A 21,651-nucleotide genomic window follows, 5' to 3' on the forward strand; every position below is an offset into this window, starting at 1 on the left:
GTCCTCAGTCGGAAAAGGGTGGCTTGCCCACTTCAGGTTGGTGGAGAGTGCCTGCCTCAAGTGGAGGAGTTTAAGTATCTAGGCGTCTTGTTCACGAGTGAGGGAAGGATGGAACGGGAGATTGACAGACGGATCGGTGCAGCTTCTGCAGTAATGCAGTCGATGTATCGGTCTGTCGTGGTGAAGAAAGAGCTGAGCCGCAAGGCGAAGCTCTCGATTTACCAGTCAATCTACGTTCCTACTCTCACCTATGGTCATGAGCTTTGGGTCATGACCGAAAGGACAAGATCCCGGATACAGGCGGCTGAAATGAGCTTTCTCCGCAGGGTGGCCGGGCGATCCCTTAGAGATAGGGTGAGAAGCTCGGTCACCCGGGAGGAGCTCAGAGTAGAGCCGCTGCTCCTCCACATCAAGAGGGGTCAGCTGAGGTGGCTTGGGCATCTGTTTCGGATGCCTCCGGAACGCCTTCCTGGGAAGGTGTTCCGGTCCCGTCCCACCGGGAGAAGACCCCGGGGAAGACCTAGGACACGCTGGAGGGACTATGTCTCCCGGCTGGCCTGGGAACGCCTCGGTGTCCCCCCGGAAGAGCTAGAGGAAGTGTCTGGGGAGAGGGAAGTCTGGGCATCCCTGCTTAGACTGCTCCCCCTGCGACCCGGCCCCGGATAAGCGGAAGATGATGGATGGATGGGCCTATATATACACTCACGTATTTGGTTTAACAACTATTTAATCTGCAAAAATGTAAGTGCAAAATACAAAGAGTACTGGAAACCAGCAGCAATTGGTAGTATTATTGAATATTATACATGAGTGTAATATGCTTTTGAATGGTGGCATAGCACACTTCAACTACGTAGTGAGAATCATAAAAATATAGCAAGAAGATAAAGCAATAATATACATAACACTATATGGTTAATACACACAGCACATTTTCTTCCGCAGGAGACTCGAGGAATACCAACTCTCGCCTCCTTATCGCTCTTTCTGCGGCTCTCCTCAGCCTGGCTCTTTCCTCATTATAGCAGCTGCAAATAATGGTCCTGCTGCTCCTGTCCTCGATGCAGGACCGTCCGGTTAGCGTCGTCCATGTCCCTCAGCATGTCAAAGAAGTCTGTGTCTCTTTTCAACAGCAGTTTTGAAAAATATCTTGTACCGACTAATCATTTGATCAAGTTGTTGCACAAAGTAGCAGTACAGGGTGAGGTGGAGAAACGGGGTCAAAAGGGAAGTCTCAAAATCGTTTACAAAATACAACCGAAAATAAGTTTCTAAAATTGAAATGAAGAAAAACGGGTCAATTAAGCAGAACATTTGCCAATGGGTTGAGAATTTTCCGTATGGTTATATGCAAGCATTTGATTTCAGTGTTTTTTAGGAATTGTTTTTGTGGTGCAGGTAGCAATTGTAACAATAAAGACTTTTCGACATCTTATTTGTCCACTCTACCAACCACTCATATTTTTCAATTACACCATGAAACACAAATAACACATGAGTATTCATGTTTCTAAGTAATGTTCCTTCTATATAAAAACAAGAAACCAGTCAAGCCTAGTTCAGTCGGCCCGCAATAGAAAGTGTTGCCATCTCAAGATTCAAACCCAGTTCGCCCACGTGAAAGGCTGTGTTTGTTAACCACTACTAACAGATTTTTTTCTGTGTAAATGACAACTTGCATCATTACTTATTACGATTTGGATGTGCAAATACTAACTGCCACATAATTACGCAATAAGTAAAGACACTTATCTAGGGTATGTTAGGTATTAAGGGAGGAGTGTCCCATTCTGTAATAACTAGAGAGACGGGGGCAGACATGAACAAACACAGAGATCGACAGAGACAGATCTTGACAGTACTCATCAATCTCAGAGGTAGACAGTTGATAAAGAGAAAAAAGCTGTGACATCTCACTGAAGGTACAGTAATACATCACCAACATATCATTTTAGCCTTGCTACTGAGATTAGGCAGAAGAATCAACACATCTGTTGGGGCAGATTGTCTGCAGGTTTATTTTCACCTAACCTGGTGAAGTAAAATCCTTAGCTATCCTTGTTTAGTTCTTCCCTTGCCTGGTTGTCTATTAAAAACTGGAATGATTTATATGAATTGTATTTCATAACTTAATCTCAATCTAAAACCGAGTCCTGAGACATGAGCTAGGCTTAATGAGTAGAACTGCATTAACTGTATTTTCAGCAGGTGGACCAAAAATGAACTTTACACTGAGATTTTTCTTCCCCGCAATATGTCAGGGACACCAACAGGATAGAAGAAGCCCTGTGAATACTATACACAGACATTTCTGGGATATGATGTTTCTCCTCAAGCGATGGTGTTATATTATCAAGAATTCTGGGTACGTAAAATGTCTTATGAGGATGTTATAAATCTTTTATCCACGTTGTCAGTGTCATTGTTATCAGTTATGTGCTGGGGATAATTTTTTTTCATGTATGCAGTAGTCTAGGTTGTTGTGCAAAACAATGAAATCACTCAAGTGCAAGAGTAATACTGTTGATTTGTTGGTCTGCAAATTATTAAATTTTGTGACTTTTGGCTGAGTCAGTATTGCTGTTTTTGCTGCAAACGTACAGTACCACATGCCACATTTTATTTTTAAATAGATCAGGGGCCATATTCACAAAATAGCTTAAGGCTAAAAGTAGCTACTTGCTACAAACAATCCCGAAAGGGCTGCTGCCAGCAATCCGCCTTGTAATCAGGTCGACGTTTAGAAGCATTTATTGATACTGAGCTTTTAACAAGGTATGGCCATAATTGCAAGGTTATTATGATCATAGTACAGCTAATCATTGATGCATCACTTCACCAACTAACAGAAAACAACCCAACAACACCGGAGATTAAGGTGGTGACAACTCTACGCTAATTGGCCACTGGGAAAATGCAGCAATACAGCGCAGACTGTATGTATATCCCAGTCTATCTTTCAGTAGAATATTACATCAAGCAACAAATGTGTTCTCCAGATCCATATCGTCCGACAAATCAATTGATTTCCTCATTAAAAAGAAACAAAGTTTATCCGGTTTTGGGCGTTGTCTATTGGATGTGAGGAGCAAAATCAGTGTTTGATCCACCTTAGGAAAAGCTGGATGGGGGAGGGGTTTGTAACAATTTCATATTTGTGAATAACAATGGGCAAGAGTCTGATCCCCACGAGTAGAAAAATTTATGTGCTGGTGGTACTTCTGAAAAACTTTCCTCATATTTGCCATATTGAAGTCACCAGTTTCAGTTTGCTAACAACAATTAAAGCTGCTTCAGGGTGGAATTCCTTTAGTCCACTTATTACTCCGTACAGGTCCTCCAGTGCATGTGTTTTAAGGGCCGTACCTTTACAGATAGTAGCTCCAGGTCTGGTGAACAGTGTATTTAAAGTACTGCAAAATGATTGTCCATTTTATTGTCCAGGGATTGAGCATTGGCAAGTAAAATGCATTGGCGAGTAAAATGCACATAAAAGGATGTACACTGCCCGCTCGGGGGGGGGGGGGGGGGGGGTATCTTCCTAATTTATGCCAGCCACAACCAGTCTAGCGGAAACATCCGTCTCTGCAAAAAAATCATTATTTAGAAATGTATAACGATGGTGCCAAGTCAATGATTTGTCAATGTTCAAATTCGTTTTGCATTATGGATGTATCACTGACCCATGATCCCAATGCTTTCTGAAACCTTCCATGCATCCATTTTTAGAATTATATCTCTGAATGAAGCCAGAGAAGCATCATAAATAATGGGGAAACCGTACACCACAACTATACGTTTCTCGTCAAAAAAAAATTGCTAGCCAGTGAGTTTTTAGCCAGGGAGTAGAAAAGAGAAGGAACTTCAAGATGCAGAGAACATCTGCCCTGTCACTGGTAGTTGCCGAACTTCGTCACTGCCCGCTCGCTGGAAATAAGCATAAAGTTGAACATTTCTCAACTCTCAATTGCTGCTGTTGCTGGGAGATTTTGTCTCAGAGAGTTGCTTGGCCCACTGTCGCCGTGATTCGCTGGCTCTCATTGGAAATTAATGAGAGCGTGCCTCTTCGTAGCTCTAGTGAGCGAACTGTGTGCACGTAGGGTTAGTAAAAGTTGGTCTTAGCAGCTTTGTGAATTGGTTTTAAGAGGAAACTCTTTGCTAGGAAACTTTTAAGAAGATACTTTTAGTTCTGTTAAGAGGTAAGATTAAATGTTTTGTGAATATGGCCCCGGGTGTTTTATTGTTGCATTCATTGTTCACACGTCATTGTTTAAGTAGACATTTTTTAAGGATTTGGAGTGCATTCCTTTCTGCTAACTTAGATTTTTGTAATCTATATAATTTACAAATTATTGTTTAACTTTATTAACATACTGAATGATTTGCCAACAGATGGAAGGGACTGCTGTTACTGACTGTGGTTATACTTGTATTGATCATCATAGATTTTTTGTCAGTAAGTTAACAGTCTTTTTATATTATTTAGTTTTATGAGTTTGTTGCAATTTCCCTCTTGCATTCTTTATGCTTCCCCCTGTAATGCTACAATAAACTTTTCTATTAAGTGCTTTATAGTGGGAATGTAGACGATCTTGGGAGCTCCTAGCTTATGCTGCTGTTTGTTTCTGCGCCATACCGGGAGTCCCAGTCTTTTTATATTCTTGATCATACAACTGTAGGCCTATCATAATGAACACAACCAAGATAGCATTTGCCTTTGTGCCGCATCCATTTAAAGCTACCTTATCCGGCTGTAATGCGCTTTTTAGGCTGACAATCCAGATCTTAGCTGGATGATGCCATAACCAATTGGGACTTACTGGTTTTGGGCCAAACACGCATGACGGGCCTCAGCTAAAATAACAACACCGGGTCCATAACCCCTAACCCCCTGACCCGGTTCCTCCTTGTCAACCAAACAGACAACTTAGCTTGGGCAAACAAAAAATTTAACAAAACACATTCTCCTCCCTCAAATACAGAGGTCTCATCACAAACATCTCTAAACAAAAACACTCCTCCAACCTCACACATAGATTCCAACAATGACATCACCAGCATCAACCTAGCACATAGAGAGAATACACGTTGGACAGTCTCAGCCATCATACAAAAAGGACAACCTTCCCCAATCCCAGGGTCAACTGGAGTCAACCAGCTATTGGTGGCCAGGGCCACATGTAAAACCCTCAACTGGAGGTCACCAGACCATTTGGGAGCTGGGAGTTTGTAGAGCACCCTCCACCTATACCCAGCCATGCCATTAGAGCCCAGAACCCCCTGCCATTGGTGACCTCTAACACCCTCCAACTCCATAATGTGCTTGACCTTCACAGAGGGAGTACAAAACCTTGCTCCCCACCTCTGTAAAATCACCCACTTCTGGAGAACCAAAATACAATATGTCCCACCGACCCCCGTCTCTGCCGTCACCTGTAGTGGTGGAGATGGTGGCGGCCCTTCCCCTCGTGCCCACTCGAAGACCGATTCCGGCAACACATCCTGTATCTCACCCATCTCTCCAGAAGTTGGTGTGACGTAATTCCAGACTGCTATGCCAGCTTCCAGCCTCAACCCCCGGGCTGCCGCAAATCCACCAGTGTCCTGATACCTGCTGCCATCAACCATCCAAGCAGGGTTTCAGAATGGACAGAAACCAAAGGGATCAGTGGGTTATGAAAAATGGGTTCCTTCCACACCCATGGTCCAGGTGTCACTCCCTCCTCAAGCTTAAAAACTTCAGCAATCTCCAGGCCTTCAGAACTGCAGAATAGAAGTGCGAGACCCCGGCTACATTCAGCCCCTGCAGTCTCATGAAGAAGAGCTGCAGATCCAGCCCCAGACCACCAGCCCTCCTCAGAAATGCGCAAGCCGGTCCCCTCCAATGGACACCTGTGTAATATAACAGTTTCTGTGCCGCTTTAAGTGAAGTCCACCAGCCGAGCCAGCAGCCCGGCCGGGGGGTTAAGAACAACAACTCGATGCCAGAGGGAGGACGCCACCAAATTGTTGATGATCAGCACCCGTCCTCTGTATTACACCTGGGAGAGGAGCCACCTCCACCTCGTCAGCCTAGACACCACCCCCTCCCAGTTCTTTGTAACCCAACACTCTGATCCCACATACACCCCTAAAATCCTAAGCCTCTCAGCAGTGCCCCACTCTAGTTCAACTTGGCAGATGATGCCCCCTCATACACCCTTAAACATGACTCCAACGCCAGGACATCCTGGTCATCCTTCAACAGGACTGAGACATCATCAGCGTAGACAGACACCGTTAAACCTGCCCTCAACCCCATACCTGGCAAGGCCACCCCCTGCGGTTTCCTGCATAACAGACCCAAAATGGGCTCAATAGAAAGAGTGTTTAACTGCCCAGATAGAGGACAACCCTGACGTATGCCCCTCCCCACCTGGACTGGCCTACTGAGCCCACCTTCACCAGACAAGAACCTGCAGCATACAACATTTTAACCCAGGACAAAAACCGCTCCCCAAACCCGAAATCAGACAACACCCTAAACAAATATATATGATCCACCCTGTCAAACGTCTTTTCCTGTTCCAAAGAAACCAGTCCAAAGGGCACCTTCGAACACCCTGACAAATCCAACATATCCCTGATCAAAAACAGATTGTCTGTGATAGTGCGACTTGGTACACAGTAAGTTTGGTCCACATGTACAACAGAGTCCAGTAGGGATTTAAGCCGATTGGCAAGGACCTTATAGTCTACACAAAGCATGGCTACAGGTCGCCAGTTCTTCAGGTCGCTTAAGTCCCCTTTCTTCGGAAGGAGATTCAAAACTGCCCTACGGCAGCTCAATGGCTTCTCCCTAACCCTGACACACTCATGTAAAACACAACATAAATCTCAACCAATGAGACCCCAGAATGTCTTATAAAGTTAATTTGGCAATCCATCTATTCCTGGAGCGTGACCGGAGTTCATCTGGCTGACAGCGGCCTTGAGTTCACCCAATGTCAGAGGAACATCCATGTCACTCCTCTGTGACTGCGATAGTGTGGGAAGGTCCGTAGCAATTCTTGGGAACATGCAGGATCACACATTTCAGCCCTATATAAATGAGAATAAAACTCCACAGCATGCTCCCGCATCTCCCCCACAACAGAAGACACCCGACCATCAGCCATACGTAAACAGTGCATATGCTTCCTTTCTCCACTCTGTTTTTACAAGCCAAAAAAGAAGGAGCTGGGAGCATCCATCTCATTCAACATAGAACACCTAGCTCTAACAAATGCCCCCTTTGCTTTCAACTGAATAAACGCACCCAGATCCCTATGCAATTCAGGCAGGTTCGAAACCAGCCCCCCCCCAGTTTTGCCACAGCAACTCAGCCTCCGCCTCAGTTAAGTTCTGTTCAAGCTTCCCCAACACGTTCCTAGATTCAGTGGAGGAAAAAACAGTACATTGTTGACGAAAAAATCGAATCTGTGCCTTCCCAACATCCCACCACAGACTAAGAGACTCATAGTCAACCTTCCACTGCCCCAAACTCTCCCAAAACGTAAGAAAACTTGGGCAAAAAGCAGCATCTTTTAACATTAAATTTCCAATAGGACACATGCCGGAGCCCTGGGGTAACAGAGAGCTGAGCCATGGTAATATGATGGTCAGAAAACCCAACTGGGAGTATAGAGGCTGACACCAGCCTATTGCTCTGGTGCCTGAACATATAAATACGATCCAGGCGAGAGGCACTAACCGTCACACCGACTACCTTCACCCAGGTATACTGTCTGGTGGTTGGATGCTGAGTTTTCCAAACATCCACCACGTCATACTGAATCAATACATAATTCAGCAGCCCTGCAGAGACTGGATGTGGCTCCTCACCATTCCAGTCCCTGGTAAAATCAATAGTGCAGTTCCAATCCCCCACTAATACCAGCACCTCAGCCTGATCTATCAGTGCCAGCTCTTTCCGTAAGCACCCAAAAAAGACGCCCCGCTCCCGCCCTGTACCAAGTGCATACACCTTTATAAAAACAAACAGCACATACTCAATCTCTGCCTAAATAACCAACAACCTACCAGCACACACTTCCTTTGACTACATAATATTGACGCCCAGACCAAAGGAGAAAAATACTGCCACCCCATCACTACATGGCTCAGCACTGGTGCCCCCTTCCACCAGAGCCCCCAACCCACCTAATTTACAACATCAGAGTGGGTCTCTCGCAAAAACAGGACATCTATGTTTATGTTTGACATACTCCCCCAACAGACCCCTCTTTCCCCGGTCTCTGGCGCCATTTATATTAAGAGATCCAACCCGCAGAGCCTCCATGAAAAAAGAGAGGAAAAAGAGCAAGAAGAAACCCTGTAGTAAGAACCAAAAAACCAATATGTTGGAAGAAACCAAGCCATTTAAGCTGTATCAGAAGGCAAACCCTTTGTGACCGCTGTGACCCATTTCTTCAACCTGAAACTTTTCTTAGGTGAGAGGACACCCAGGCCCTCATTCCTCATAGCCTTTTGCACTGACCTCACAAACCTCACAGAGTCAGGAAAATGGAACTCCAGAACTACCTTCTTCTTACCCTTAGTATCAGTCAAAAACTCAGACAGCTCCCTTACCGTGTAAGTAGGGCCTTCAACCTGACTGGCTGGTAGCACTGAACTCAGAGAGCAGTCAGAGAAGGACATCTCCTCACACTCCCCTTCATCAGATTCCCCTACCTCCTCTTCTCCCAGACACAACGTACTGACCTACACCCTTTTCTTACCCAGGCCCTGCTCCCCAACGCCAGGTGAAATACCCAGGGACGCCAACACCTCCACCACACCTTCCCTCACACCCTTTTTTCTCTTTGGTGCGATCAGCCCCACAACCCCACCAACTCGCTTGTGAAGGCCCCCCTTACTCACACACTCCACTAACACAGCATCAGCATCACACCACTCACTTCCTTCCCAGCAATCCTCACTGGAGAATCTCCCAGCACAACCTTCTCCACTGCAACAGCACTATCCACCGATACCACAACCTCTGTATCATCAACAACACCAACTAACACCGTGGGCTGCACACCATCACTCAACCCAGCCACAGTCTCCCGGGCACTACAACCCCACCCCGGTCTGCTGTCTGAAACCGGAGCTACAACTGGCCACAACAGGGAGCTCCCCCACCCTAAATATCGGTTGGACATTCTGCCTGGCAGCCACGGGCGGCTGCACTGCCTGTTCTTGAATCCATTGCAGAAACGCAAACTTCTTATGCCCCAGGTCACCACATTCAAAACAACGCAGACTGTCAGTACTAGCAAAACGTGTGTACACACCATCTCCGTGACTGATCTTAAAAGTGACATTAAGCTGCCTACGAAAGGAGACGACATGCTTCACCAGTTCTGCTCGAAACCCCGCCGACAAGATGTGAAAACCGCTAGCTACTTTACCAAACCGAACCAGCTCCTTTCGGATCTGTTCACAAATCTGCCAGATCTGCTGACAAATTCGCCACAACAATCCTAGTTGATGGTGTAGAAAAAGGCGAAACAAACAACAATTAATTCCTAACAAAATGGCCACTAGCAATCAGCGTACATACCAAGGTTGCTTTCTTCATAAACACAACAACTGCTGCAGATCCAATGGCCAGCAACAACTAAACAACTCTAACTCCATCCACCGGTACACACATGAAACCGTGCCTAAGCGACATTGCCTCCTCCCCAGCTGGCAAGGCAGCCATTGCTACTGCCATACCGTCAAGACCCAAACAAACTTCCCCCTTCCCCTCCAAGAGCTACCCGCTAATCTTGTATGAAGAAAAATTAAGGAAACTTAAAAGTTGGGGAAAAAAACATACAAAACAAAATCTAAATCTAAAAACAGGCCCTCTCATCACACAGCCACCTCCAAAACTCCTCACACCCCAACCTCCCTGCATGCAACACAGAGAGAGAGAGAGTTTGTGAGAGAGTGTGTGTGTGTGAGAGAGTGTGTGTGTGAGAGAGAGTCAGGTATAAACAGTGCTTGGAGAGCATTAGCATTTCCCGACCCCCGTCACTGACCCAACAACCTGCAGGCCAGCGGGAATGGTCCCAATCAGGTTACTCACTCCGGCATTGCGTTATTTAGATATTGAACGTAATAGCACAGCTGATATGTTCACACTGAACATAAAAGCAATTTACATATTAGTTGTATATTAACATAATTACTGCAATGATAGGTTATCAACACTGCATAACTTTTGAGCTAGGTCCGGCGTTGTGGGCGGACATTAAAAGGAGGTGACCGCCACACAGAACTATTTTGTTGAATGAGTATTTAGCAATTTTGCAAATGCTAGTTAATGACACGCTAGCTAACATTTTATTTCGCTAATAATCACAAAATATTGCCAGCTTGATAAAATTATTACTTATTACATGAAGATGTATAGCTGTTGACGTTGCTGATGATAGGGGCCATTTTACTAGGGCTGTTTCGAAAAGAACCAGTAGCATAAACGTCCCAAATTATCCTTGGCTTTTTTGTATGGCAGGCCTACAGCCTGTAAAATACTGTTATGGTTTTATAGAGACATTTGCATTTCCGATGTTTCCCAATACAGTACCAAACGTATTACTGTTGGGAATGGATCTTGCCTTGTTATAGGAAGATGTGTATTATTAAGTGATGTTGGCACTAAGCTAAGAAGAATGTGTAACTACTGTAGTTAGTGAAAGCTTTTGGATTTGATAGCTGTGTACTTTGCTATTATATAGCCACACACGCTAAAATTATTCCTTTCCCGTCACTTCTGCTGAAGTTACTAATCAATATTGGTAAGTAGGTTAAATGTGCCTGCCTATGGAAGTCAAATGCCCGTCCAACAAGTTTGTTCTAGTGCCGGGCTTTTCTTGAGTGCGGTTCTACTCTCATTCCCCAATGATTAGGTGGTTTGTTATTTTGGTCTCTATAAATCCAGGACATCTACTAGATTCCATCCACTTACAGTTTTAGTTGTATAACTTTGATAAGGACTTTGCCTAAGGCTAGTATGAAACAGGCTAGTATTTTACAGTTATTAAACATTATAGCATTTGTCATGAACTGTTATAACTAGTTTTAGAAAGATATGAGGAAAACCATAACAACATACAAACAATTTTTAATAAGTCTTACAAAGCTAATACAGTTGTGGTATACTAAAATGTGAACTGTTCATTAAAACTACAATCTTGAATTGGAAAGGTTCTGAGAACTTAAAATCTCCTGAGATTTTGTACGAACCAGTGACTCCTTAGTAAGTTGGTAATTGAAACTAATCCCAGATTTTTTTTAAGTGACTGTAAATTTGACTAGAATCACAGGATATTTTTGACAAATATCAAATATAGCAATGAATGAAAAGGGATCATGCTGCAAATGTAAATAAGGGCTATCTTGTTTTCCGATTTCAGGAGTGTCAAGACAACCATTGCCTAGTAAATGTTTTCCCACAGCACATTCGAGGCAACATTTTCCCAGAACATTTGGATGGTAACCATACTCCCTTCACCACAGATACTTTGTCACAATCTCCAGATATTATTTGTAGTGGAACCAGCCTCAGGACATTTGCACCAGCCAACAACTCCCTAATAAGTAAAGCAGAATGGGAATCTCTGGTCACAGATCTACAATGGCCATTTCCCCCTGTTGACTTCCTATCACCACAGGAGGCAACAAACTCGACTAAATGCTCATTCTCTGTTGTCAACTCCAGTTTAAGCCACACAGTCGGAGGGTTTGTAGATGTGATTCTGACCGCTAGAGATTCCAAAAACAGGCCCAAAACCTATGGAGGGGACTTTTTTCAGGCCAAGTTGTATAACACAGAACTTAAGGCCAGTACTTATGGAGCCGTGACGGACCACTTCAATGGCACCTACACTGTCCGCCTGGCCCTTCTCTGGCCTGGACCGGCAAAGGTGTCCATCCGTTTAGTGCACTCCAGCGAGGCTGTACAGGTACTGTGCCGACATAGGGAGCAGGAACCAGACAAAGTCTACTTCCTGGGACACTTTGAGGAGGGTGTCAAGCAGGAAACAGCTATTTGCAATGCCCAGAGAAGTTCCAGGCTGCTGGGGGACGGCGCTCAGTGCTGCTGTGAATACAAAGAGCTGGTCACTGGAGAGGAATGGTTCTGTCAGCAACCATCGTCCCTGCCCTGCCATGCTTTGACCTACCACAGCATGGGTGGTTACCAGGCTGCACTCTCCCAGTTGGAGAAAACTCTTCTGCAGAGGTAGGTGCCTTTCCATCAGTCACGTCAAATGTGCAGCTAGAGGGTCATTGTTTACCCAGCATCCAATTATAATAATGCCCCCAGTTGAGCTCCAAACAAGGGTTGCATATTTAAATATTTTGCAGGTATTGATATTGTAAGAATATGCAATATTTGTTCTCTTCTTTGCGGCTGCTTCCGGCACACAAGCCCTTCCTCCTGTCACTTAATTGGTCCAGTTCCTCCTCCTCACTGTCACATTACCTATACAGCTCCGGAAAAAATTAAGAAACCACGGCACCTTTTTCTTTCCTTTCCAAACCTTTTGAAAAGGAAGGATTTGAGTGAGGAAGCGTTCAATTCGCAATGGTCTCTAAATTTGAACCCTTCTGTTCCTCACTCAAAACCTTCCTTTTTGACATTTTTGGATAGGAAAGACAAAGGTCCAGTGGTCTCCGGAGCTGTAGGTTTGCATGATGTTGTTTCTGTTTGGCCAAATCCTTTCAACCAGTTGTTCAAAACTGGTACAATCCTGTGTGTTACTTTCCTTTTTAATGAGTACATCTACAGTATTTATGTAATTACCAGCAGGTCAAGTGTTTTAATCTATATCACATAAATAATTGCTATAGTAAAGTTATTATATTTGGAATATGATTCTACATTTTGCAACCCTACTCCAAACTCAACCTAGTAAGAATATTTGGTAATGTTGTCTTGATAAAAGATTAACAGCAACTCAGACATTTATGTAAAATGTGTCACTAATTAGAACCATGACTGAACTGCACACTGCAAACTTCTAGGTCCATTAGTGATTTGGATTGGGGTGTTGTTTTAATACCTGGAGTATCCAAATGATTCAGTACTGTTCTTCACTCAAATAACAATATTTCAATTTTTGCAGCAAAGACATTGTTCTGCAAGGTGATGAATCAGTTATCTATGTCAAACCAGGCAACGAAACACGTAAGTCCTTACAACCGAATCGTCCTTTCCTTAACTTACAGCAACATATGCTTATAGGGCCAGATTTATATTTTGTGTTGTTTGCTTTGCCTTTACTTTAAGTCGCTTTCTCCATACCCAGAAACTCTGATTCCCATTTAGACACCAAACTGACACCAAACCCACGTCAACATTTTTTTTCTTACTGATGGGCTCAAACTGTCCTTACTGCAGGGCTGTTTGTTCGGCCACCTCCAGTTTCTCGGCCGTCCCTCCCCACGTGGCAGAACTCCAATGGTCAGAGCAGCTTCCTCTTGAAGCAGAATTTTGACCCATTTTCAGAAAATCTTGAAACTTTGGCAGCGTCTCTCAAATTACACTTTGTATTTGCTTCTGTCCCTACTGGCATTTCACAGAAGTAAACGAAAAACAAATGGCGGGTCTGTTTCTGTTGTGTACATAATGAGGCTCATGGTGTTTTCTTGGTTGTCACTAAAACAGCTTATCAACACAGATGGTGAAACAACAACAATAAAGTTCACAAATTGTTTAGCATTCTTGATTGCTTTATATTTAGGGTATTTCCATTTTCATCTGATTGTTCTAGTGAGCACACCAGTCCTACAAAAAACCACTGCAGGTTTGAGTCTATAAAGCTATGTACACAGTGTGAGTAAATCATTATGGCTTTGGGAAAGAAAAAACAATATTGAGGTAAGATGTTTAACTGAAGATAAAATTTGCTGATTGTTCCACCTTGTTCCATCTTGCTCAATCTTCTCTGCCTACCAGGACCTCATCACTGTAAGTAATTACCAGATGTGTCAATTTCTGACACCATGTGATCTATCAGGCTTTTACCTTGCATCTGAGCAGAAACTTGAAGCATGATACACTTTGTATTGATTGCTCTAAACAAAATATGAACTTAAAGATGCAGAAGATTTTTGGCCACTGGTTTTGGCCATTGCTTGTAAGAGTGGTACAATTTTTTTTTAACATATTACACATCCAGCCCAAAATGGGAGGTTTAACATTATAGTTAATCACAAAAAACCTAGACTGCATATTTTTACAAACTTTCCTCATTACACAGTACATGCTTGAGATACAGCTGTAGCATTCTTAGTCTTCGGTAGAATACCAGCAAAGTGATCTTTCAGTTGCTGGGCCTTCATTCTTATAACCACTTCAGCATTTGACCCCCTTTTTTGTAGGATCACAAACAAAATGCCGTCCTGGTTTGCACACCTCAGTCCCGTCTGGATTCTACCTCCAGGATCACTGGACATCCCTGGTGTGTGATTCAAAGACGTTTCCATCGGCCCAGCTGGTGTCAGGATGCCTGAAGAACAAACAGATCCTCATGATGGGTGACTCCACCCTCCGTCAGTGGTTCGAGTATCTGGAGAAAACTGTGCCAAGTATGATATCTTTGTCGTTGTCCTGTATGTTTTGTAAATTCTGTTCGATGTCAATGTTTTGTAATTTAGGGAATGGTTTAGGATAATATCAAATTGACAATTCCAGTTTCATAATGGACCTGAAATTTGACAGAATGACTGGTTGACATGGTACAAAAAAATCACATTTTGAGAAAATATACATATGTAAACAAATTGTGGTCCATTAATTTATAAAATATATTTGTGTCATGAACATTTTGGATGGATTTGTCATGTAAATGTGTAATTTACTTGTTTCTCATATGACCCCTCTGCAGCACTGAAACGGCTGAACCTCTACACCTCAAGCCAATCGGGCCCTTTTGAGGCGGTTGACCTCCAATCCAACACTCGTATCATCTGGCGGGCCCATGGGATACCAATTCGGACGAGCAAGACCCCCAAGGCTGACCTCCACTACATTGCCAGGGAGGTGGAGGATCTGGCAGGAGGGCCACACTCTGTGGTGGTCTTCACCATCTGGGCTCATTTCACCACGTACCCCTTGGCCAGCTACGCTCACCGCCTAGCCATCATCCGTCGGGCTGTGTCCTCGCTGCTGCAACGCTCTCCCTCCACCCTGGTTATCATCAAGTCCGCCAACACAGGCTACAAGGACGTGTACGGCAGCGACTGGCTCTCCTGGCAGCTTGACCTGACCCTCAGGACGATGTTCAGGGACCTGCCCGTGGTCCTCATTGACGTTTGGCAGATGACCTCCTGCCACTATTCCCCAGATAATATTCACCCGCCACCTGTGGTGATCCAAAATGAAGTTGACCTCTTCCTATCTTTTGTCTGCCCAGAATGAAAACTCTCAGTGAAAAGATAAATGTTTAAAAGTTACTGTGTGTGCAGATTCAACAGTCAGCAGATTCAACAAGAAAACAGTCAATGTGAAATTTTTAATATTTAAGCATAATTATGAAAACAACAATTTAAGATTAGGTCTTTGGATGGAACTCAGCATGACCAATGACGCTCCATTCCTCCCATGCATTCCTCCCAGTCATTGTGAGGAATATGCAGGAGAACAACATAAATCTGCTACATTTGTTCTTCACCAAGTAGTGGGGTGTGAACAGTTTAGATTGAAAGAGCAATCAAACAATCAATAAAATGTATTTATAAAGCCCTTTTTACATCAGTAGTTGTCACAAAGTGCTTTTACAAAACACCCAGGTTTGAACCCCAAGGAGCAAACAACAGTAATGTTGAATTTCAGTGGCTAGGAAAAACTCCCTAAGGCCAAAAGGGGGCCAGAGACAATTACCCGATGCCGACACATCATTCTAGCTAGTTTACACACTGATGCTATGTTCTGCTTCGTAAACTCTGACTGTTTCATCCAAATGTCATTGGTGCCAACGTGAATAACAATATCTCTGTACTCTCTTTACTTGCCAGTTTTAGACATCGCTAGCACCAACCCCAGATTTGCACCTACGTCACTGGCTTTGCCCCCCGGTAAACAATGTGCAAATTATTTACAAATTTCACTCTAACAATAGAGCCACTTGAACACAAAAAGGACAGGCTCCACACCCAAAGACACACACAAAACACTGCTTAAATCCAGGTTTGCGTGGCATCTATAAAACAAATATTGTTAGTCAATTTGAAATACATTCTATGGAAACCTTTATTTTAGCCATGGGACTGATCTGAAATCTAACAGGACAATAAAAGTTATACACTGCGGTTCAAAAGTTTGAAATAATTGACAAATGTTGCTGTTATGAAAGGACATTTTTACTTTCATTCACCAACGTGGTATTCAACTGATTAAAGTATAGTCGGGATATTAATGATGCAAAAAACATGACTATTGAAGTATTTTTGATTAAATCCACACAGGCCTCATTTCCAACAACCATTACTCCAACACCTTATCATCGAGTGATCATGCCAAATTGCTAATGTGGTATTAGAACATCACTTAATTATATCAAACAGCTAAAAGCTATTTTCTTTGATGAATTAAGCTTCATATAGTCTGAGTTTTTGTGTTGCCACAGTTTGCATTAGAACTGGTATGTGTTGAGGTCAATATTAGATCTGTCACGGTGTGGGTGTAGTGGAGTGCGTCGAAAAAAGGCGAGCGAAATGCAGGGAGGCGATGAACGTTTCTTGTATTGAACACAGTGAAATGACACGAAAAACAAAAGCGCACAAGCGCAAAACAAGCGTGCATCCGTATACTCCAGTACAGTCAAAGGACATAGAACAATACCACACAAAGACACCCAGAAACACAGGAACTAATATAGGCAACCTAATGAGGGAATGGACACCAGCTGCGTGCAATAACAAAACATGACAGTGCCGTGGGAGGAGGAGCGGCGTGGCTAGAAGGCCGGCGATGACGTGCGCCGAACACCACGTGGGGAGGGGTGGCGCGCGTCCTCCACGCGCGTCCTCGTTACAAGATCAAAAAGTGCAAAAAAGAAACAGCTCACTGTAGAAACCAGCCAGTCAATCAATCAATCAATGTTTTGAGGAATGAAAGATGTGGAAGGAGCAAATGTACAACTAAACAAAAGAATAAGTACATCGCCAGCTGATTCTTTAGTCTAATACTGGGGGTAATGGAATAGCCGATGACTAAAGTTTTTTTTGGGCCACCGGTAGAAAATGCCTGCCGATCATTCCCCTCCAAAGACGGCTCGGGCATTGACTCCGACTCCAGTGGGGAAAACCTGTTAAATCTCAGTCGGCTCTAGCAGCGACACAGGTTTAACTGCATGGTCAACGGCATTTCTTCCAAGTGACCAAGAGAGTGTCATTGCCTGGCTGCAGGAGCTGTGACGGGGGGCTAACGACACTATCGTTTCTTCCTGGTGGCACAGACGCAGCTTTTTTCATTTCTACACTAACATAATCCTCGCCTGACATTTGCATCTGAAGCAAAGCCTCTAACTCTGCTATCTTTACCTGAAGACAATAGTTCTCCTTCGTGTTGTTGCTACAACAATTACAGTGATAAATATAGCTGCAAGCAGCGATTAAGGGGACCAAGTATTAACAAAAGGAAACTTTGAAGACCCCTTGGAATGTATATGTTACTGTAACTAAGCAATTGTCTTTACATTTGAAACTTCAATTAAAGCTGCAAGCAGCATTTAGTGGGTTTCAGCATTTAGTTAACATGAAAATTATGCAATAAGGTATGTAGGGTAAAAAACTGCACACGTGTACAAAACATTAAGCCAATGATGGATGTTTTTTCCTGCCCAATTGTGATCACATGTAGTTTTTTACATACTGGTCTGGTTTATACAACACTTGAAGATCTTCATACATAGATACCAAATGTCAAACTACATCAAGATTGGTCATTTGCTGCCATATGAGTAGTGTTTTAAGTGTTTTTCAAAATAACTAAGATGGCTGAAAATCCATTATGGCGATTTTTGGGTCTCTGTGGCAAAAATTTTCAGAGTGAGGAGATACACCTATGGACTGATTTCCAAGACCAAGTCAAAAGGGATGGGTGTGGTGAACTTTCAAAAAGTCTAACTTCACAGGCTTGTGCCACCATGAGGCTGAATGGCATGTCCACTGCACCAGAAGTTGTGTTTCTTGACTCTTTACTATATTAATGTGGGTACCTTTACACCATTTTAACTCACAGGAATTTGCAGAAAGGACAGTTTTTTGCCAGAAGAATAACAGCGAACTGGAACAAACAGAATAGGATTTTGGCATACTATTGAAACCCTAATGACACACTGTCAATTGACTTTGTTTGCAGAAAAGCTTAGATTATAACAACAAAACATTCTCAGCATAAGTGTAATAAAAGATAGTAGATGAACGACTCACTCCCAGAAATCTTATATAGTGAAAAGCTTAATTTTTCTAAGCTACACATTGAAAATAGAAATTACCATTTGAAAAGGTTACAAATAATATTAAGACTAGCCGAGCTAGATAATGTAGGTAATAAGACATTACTTCTGTACATTAATAACAATCACACCATTACCAGAATTGAGTAGTAACGTCAAATCATTTTATTGCTAATTTATCAAGTTTCTAATAAAGGAATCCATTTACATTTTAGTTTTACTCCACTTTGAAGATTGTAAATAAAATCAACAGTGTTTACACACAAATCAAATGCATTAAGATGAAAAGTATGTACAAGTAGACATTCTAGTCATTTAGTAGGCGCTCTTATCCAGAGCGACTTACAATAAGTATAGGTACATTTACCTGGAATAAATTAGGGTGGAGTGCCATGCCCTAGGATACAACAGTTGGGAATCAAACAGAACTTGAACACACAAGGACAGGCTCCATACCCAAAGACACACACAAAACACTCATAAATCCAGGTTTGCGTGGCATCTATAAAACAAATATTGTGAAACACGTAAAACATCATTACAGCGTGATAGAATATTTTAATATTAAAGAATGGTTGATAGCTGAAAGACCCTCTGATAACTCTCCTAATATCGGTCGTCAAACTCTTAGATTATTTAATCTTTCCTGATGCTAGATGAGTGATCTATAGCCGGTCTTAAAACAGCTTTGTTAGTTTTCTATAGCGTAGCTCTCCAGCACAACACTAATCAACTAGCTAGCGAACTTCATGTACCTCAATTAGTAAATTAGCTAGCTACAATAAAATTGTAGTAAGATATTTGGTCCTTATCTGCCATCAGCCTTGTTTGAAACAGGAACTAGCTTGCTATATCAATAAGAGAGTGGGCAATGTATGCTGGACAGGGCCCAACAGGCAGGAAATCAATTCACCCACATTTCCAGGCATCAACCAAAGGGACACCCACCAACCGTAGCCCCCCCTGAAAGAGGGCCGAGTATTGCCAGCAGCGTACAGCCAAATTGCACAAGTGCGCAACAGAGAGACAACAACAAGCTAGTGACTCTTCCCCTGAAAGGCATTGGAGGGAGGGCATCCCAGTGGCGACTAGAGCCCACCTGGCAAGACAGCAAGGGTGGACAGTATCAAGCCTACTGATCACCTTCACGCCCCCGGGCCAGGCTACACCTAATTATAAACCGTGCTGTAGAGATTAGTTTTTAGTAGACACTTGAAAGTTTGCACTGAGATTGCATTTCTAACCTTAATTGGCAGATCATTCCACAGTAATGGAGCTCTATGAGAAAAGGCCCTGTCGACAGCTGTTTGTTTAGACTCTAGGTACAATTAAAAGGCCTGCATCTTGCGATCGTAGGTTACGTGTAGGTATGTATGGCTGGATCATTTCAGCAAGGTAAGTAGGAGCAAGTCCATGTATTGATTTATAGGTTAACAGTAAAACCTTAATATCAGTCCTAACCCTAACAGGCAGCCAATGTAAGGACGCTAGGACAGGAGTAATGTGTTCAGATTTATTTTGTTCTAGTTAGGATTCTAGCAGCCGTGTGCAGCACAAATTGAAGTTTATTGATTAATTTGTCTGGATAACCAGAGAGAAGAGTGTTGCAGTAATCTAGTCTAGAAGTAACGAAAGCATGGATATATTTTTCTGCATCCGTTTTTGATAGAAAGTTTCTAATTTTTGCAATGTTTCGAAGATGAAAATAAGCAAGTCTTGAGACCTATTTTCTTCAAAGGAGAGGTCAGGGTCAAGGGTAACGGCAAGGTTTTTTTTACAGTTTTTTGGGATACGACCATGCAGCCGTCGAGGTTCACAGTGAGATCTGCTAACAACGCTATTTGTTTCTTGGGTCCTAAAACGAGCATTTCTGTTTTCCTTGAGTTTAAGAGCACGACATTCTCTTTCATCCACTTCCTAATATCTGAAATGCATGCTTCCAAAGTAGCTAATTTAGGGGCTTCTCCATGCATCATGGAAATATATAACTGTGTGTCATCAGCGTAACAGTGAAAGTTTACATTGTGATTTCGGATTACATCGCCCAGAGGGAGCATATATAGTGAGAACAATAATGGGCCCAGAACCGAGCCTTGAGGAACACCAAAGCATACCTTTGACTTGTCAGAGGATATGCCATCCACACTAACAAACTGATATATTTCAGATAAATAAGATTTAAACCAGGCTAGAACATGTCCACGTAGCCCAATATGGGTTTCCAGTCTCTCTAAGAGAAAGGAGTGATCAATAGTGTCAAAAGCAGCCCTAAGATCAAGAAGCAACAGGACGGATGCGGAACCTTTGTCCGAGGCCATTAGAAGGTAATTAGTTACCTTCACGAGTGCAGTCTTAGTACTATGATGGGATCTGAAACCGGACTGGAGTATTTCATAAATGTTATTTGTCTTTAGGAAGGCATTCAGTTGTTGGGAAACACATTTTTCTAAGATTTTTGAGAGGAACGCAAGGTTCGATATTGGCCTATAATTGTTTAATATGTCAGGATCCAGATTAGATTTTTTTAGAAGAGGCTTAATTTCCGCAATTTTTTGTGAGTTTGGTACACATCCGGAGGAAAGGGAGCAATTTATTTTGTTCAACATTAGCAGACCTAGCACAGAAAATAGCTCCTTAAGTAATTTTGTTGGAATCTGGTCTCGCTGACAATTTGTGGGTTTAGAACTCATTACAAATTTAGTGAATGTGTCAAGCGATACGGTATCAAACATTTCAAGTGTCTCCATTGACACCTGGTCAGGGAGGTTCAGGACATTTTTAGGACAACTGAGATTTTGAGGACCATAACTATTTAAGGAGGAGTCAGTTATTTGTTTTCTAATGGTGATGATCTTTTCATCAAAGTAGTTCATGTATTCATTACAACTAAAGTGAAGACCCACCTCACTTGCTAAGCTTTGCTTTTTTGTTAAATTTGCAACTGTATCAAAGAGAAATTTTGGATTGTTTTTGTTCCAAATAAGCTGATCGAGCAGACGTGAGTGATTTTCAGTATTGTAGTGTACGGTCTATCCAGGCTAGTCTAAATACTTCCAACTTGGTGGAGCGCCACTTTCGCTCCAGTTTCCTGGAGGCTTGCTTAAGTGCTCTAGTATTGTCTGTGTACCAGGGAGCAAGTTTCTTGTTGCGTAGTTCTTTAGTTTTTAGTGGT

General features: G+C 42.9%; 1 protein-coding gene across 2 annotated transcripts; it reads left to right on the forward strand.

Moving 5' to 3' along the window:
- Positions 1 to 1,804: 1,804 nt before the first annotated feature.
- LOC105008020 (NXPE family member 3) lies at positions 1,805 to 15,806 on the forward strand. Of its 2 annotated transcripts, XM_010867195.5 has the most exons (7): positions 1,805 to 1,922; positions 2,262 to 2,365; positions 4,393 to 4,456; positions 11,430 to 12,256; positions 13,143 to 13,204; positions 14,401 to 14,607; positions 14,907 to 15,806. In XM_010867195.5, exons 2-7 carry the CDS (start codon positions 2,319 to 2,321, stop codon positions 15,437 to 15,439), a joined length of 1,740 nt encoding a protein of 579 aa, XP_010865497.4. In that variant the 5' UTR covers positions 1,805 to 1,922; positions 2,262 to 2,318; the 3' UTR covers positions 15,440 to 15,806. The 2 variants fall into 2 exon arrangements, with proteins under 2 accessions (XP_010865497.4, XP_034149307.1); XM_034293416.1 differs by lacking the exon at positions 4,393 to 4,456.
- The last annotated feature ends 5,845 nt before the right edge of the window (positions 15,807 to 21,651 follow it).

This window comes from Esox lucius, chromosome 7, assembly GCF_011004845.1.
Source record: "Esox lucius isolate fEsoLuc1 chromosome 7, fEsoLuc1.pri, whole genome shotgun sequence".
NCBI classification, from domain to species: Eukaryota; Metazoa; Chordata; class Actinopteri; order Esociformes; family Esocidae; genus Esox; species Esox lucius.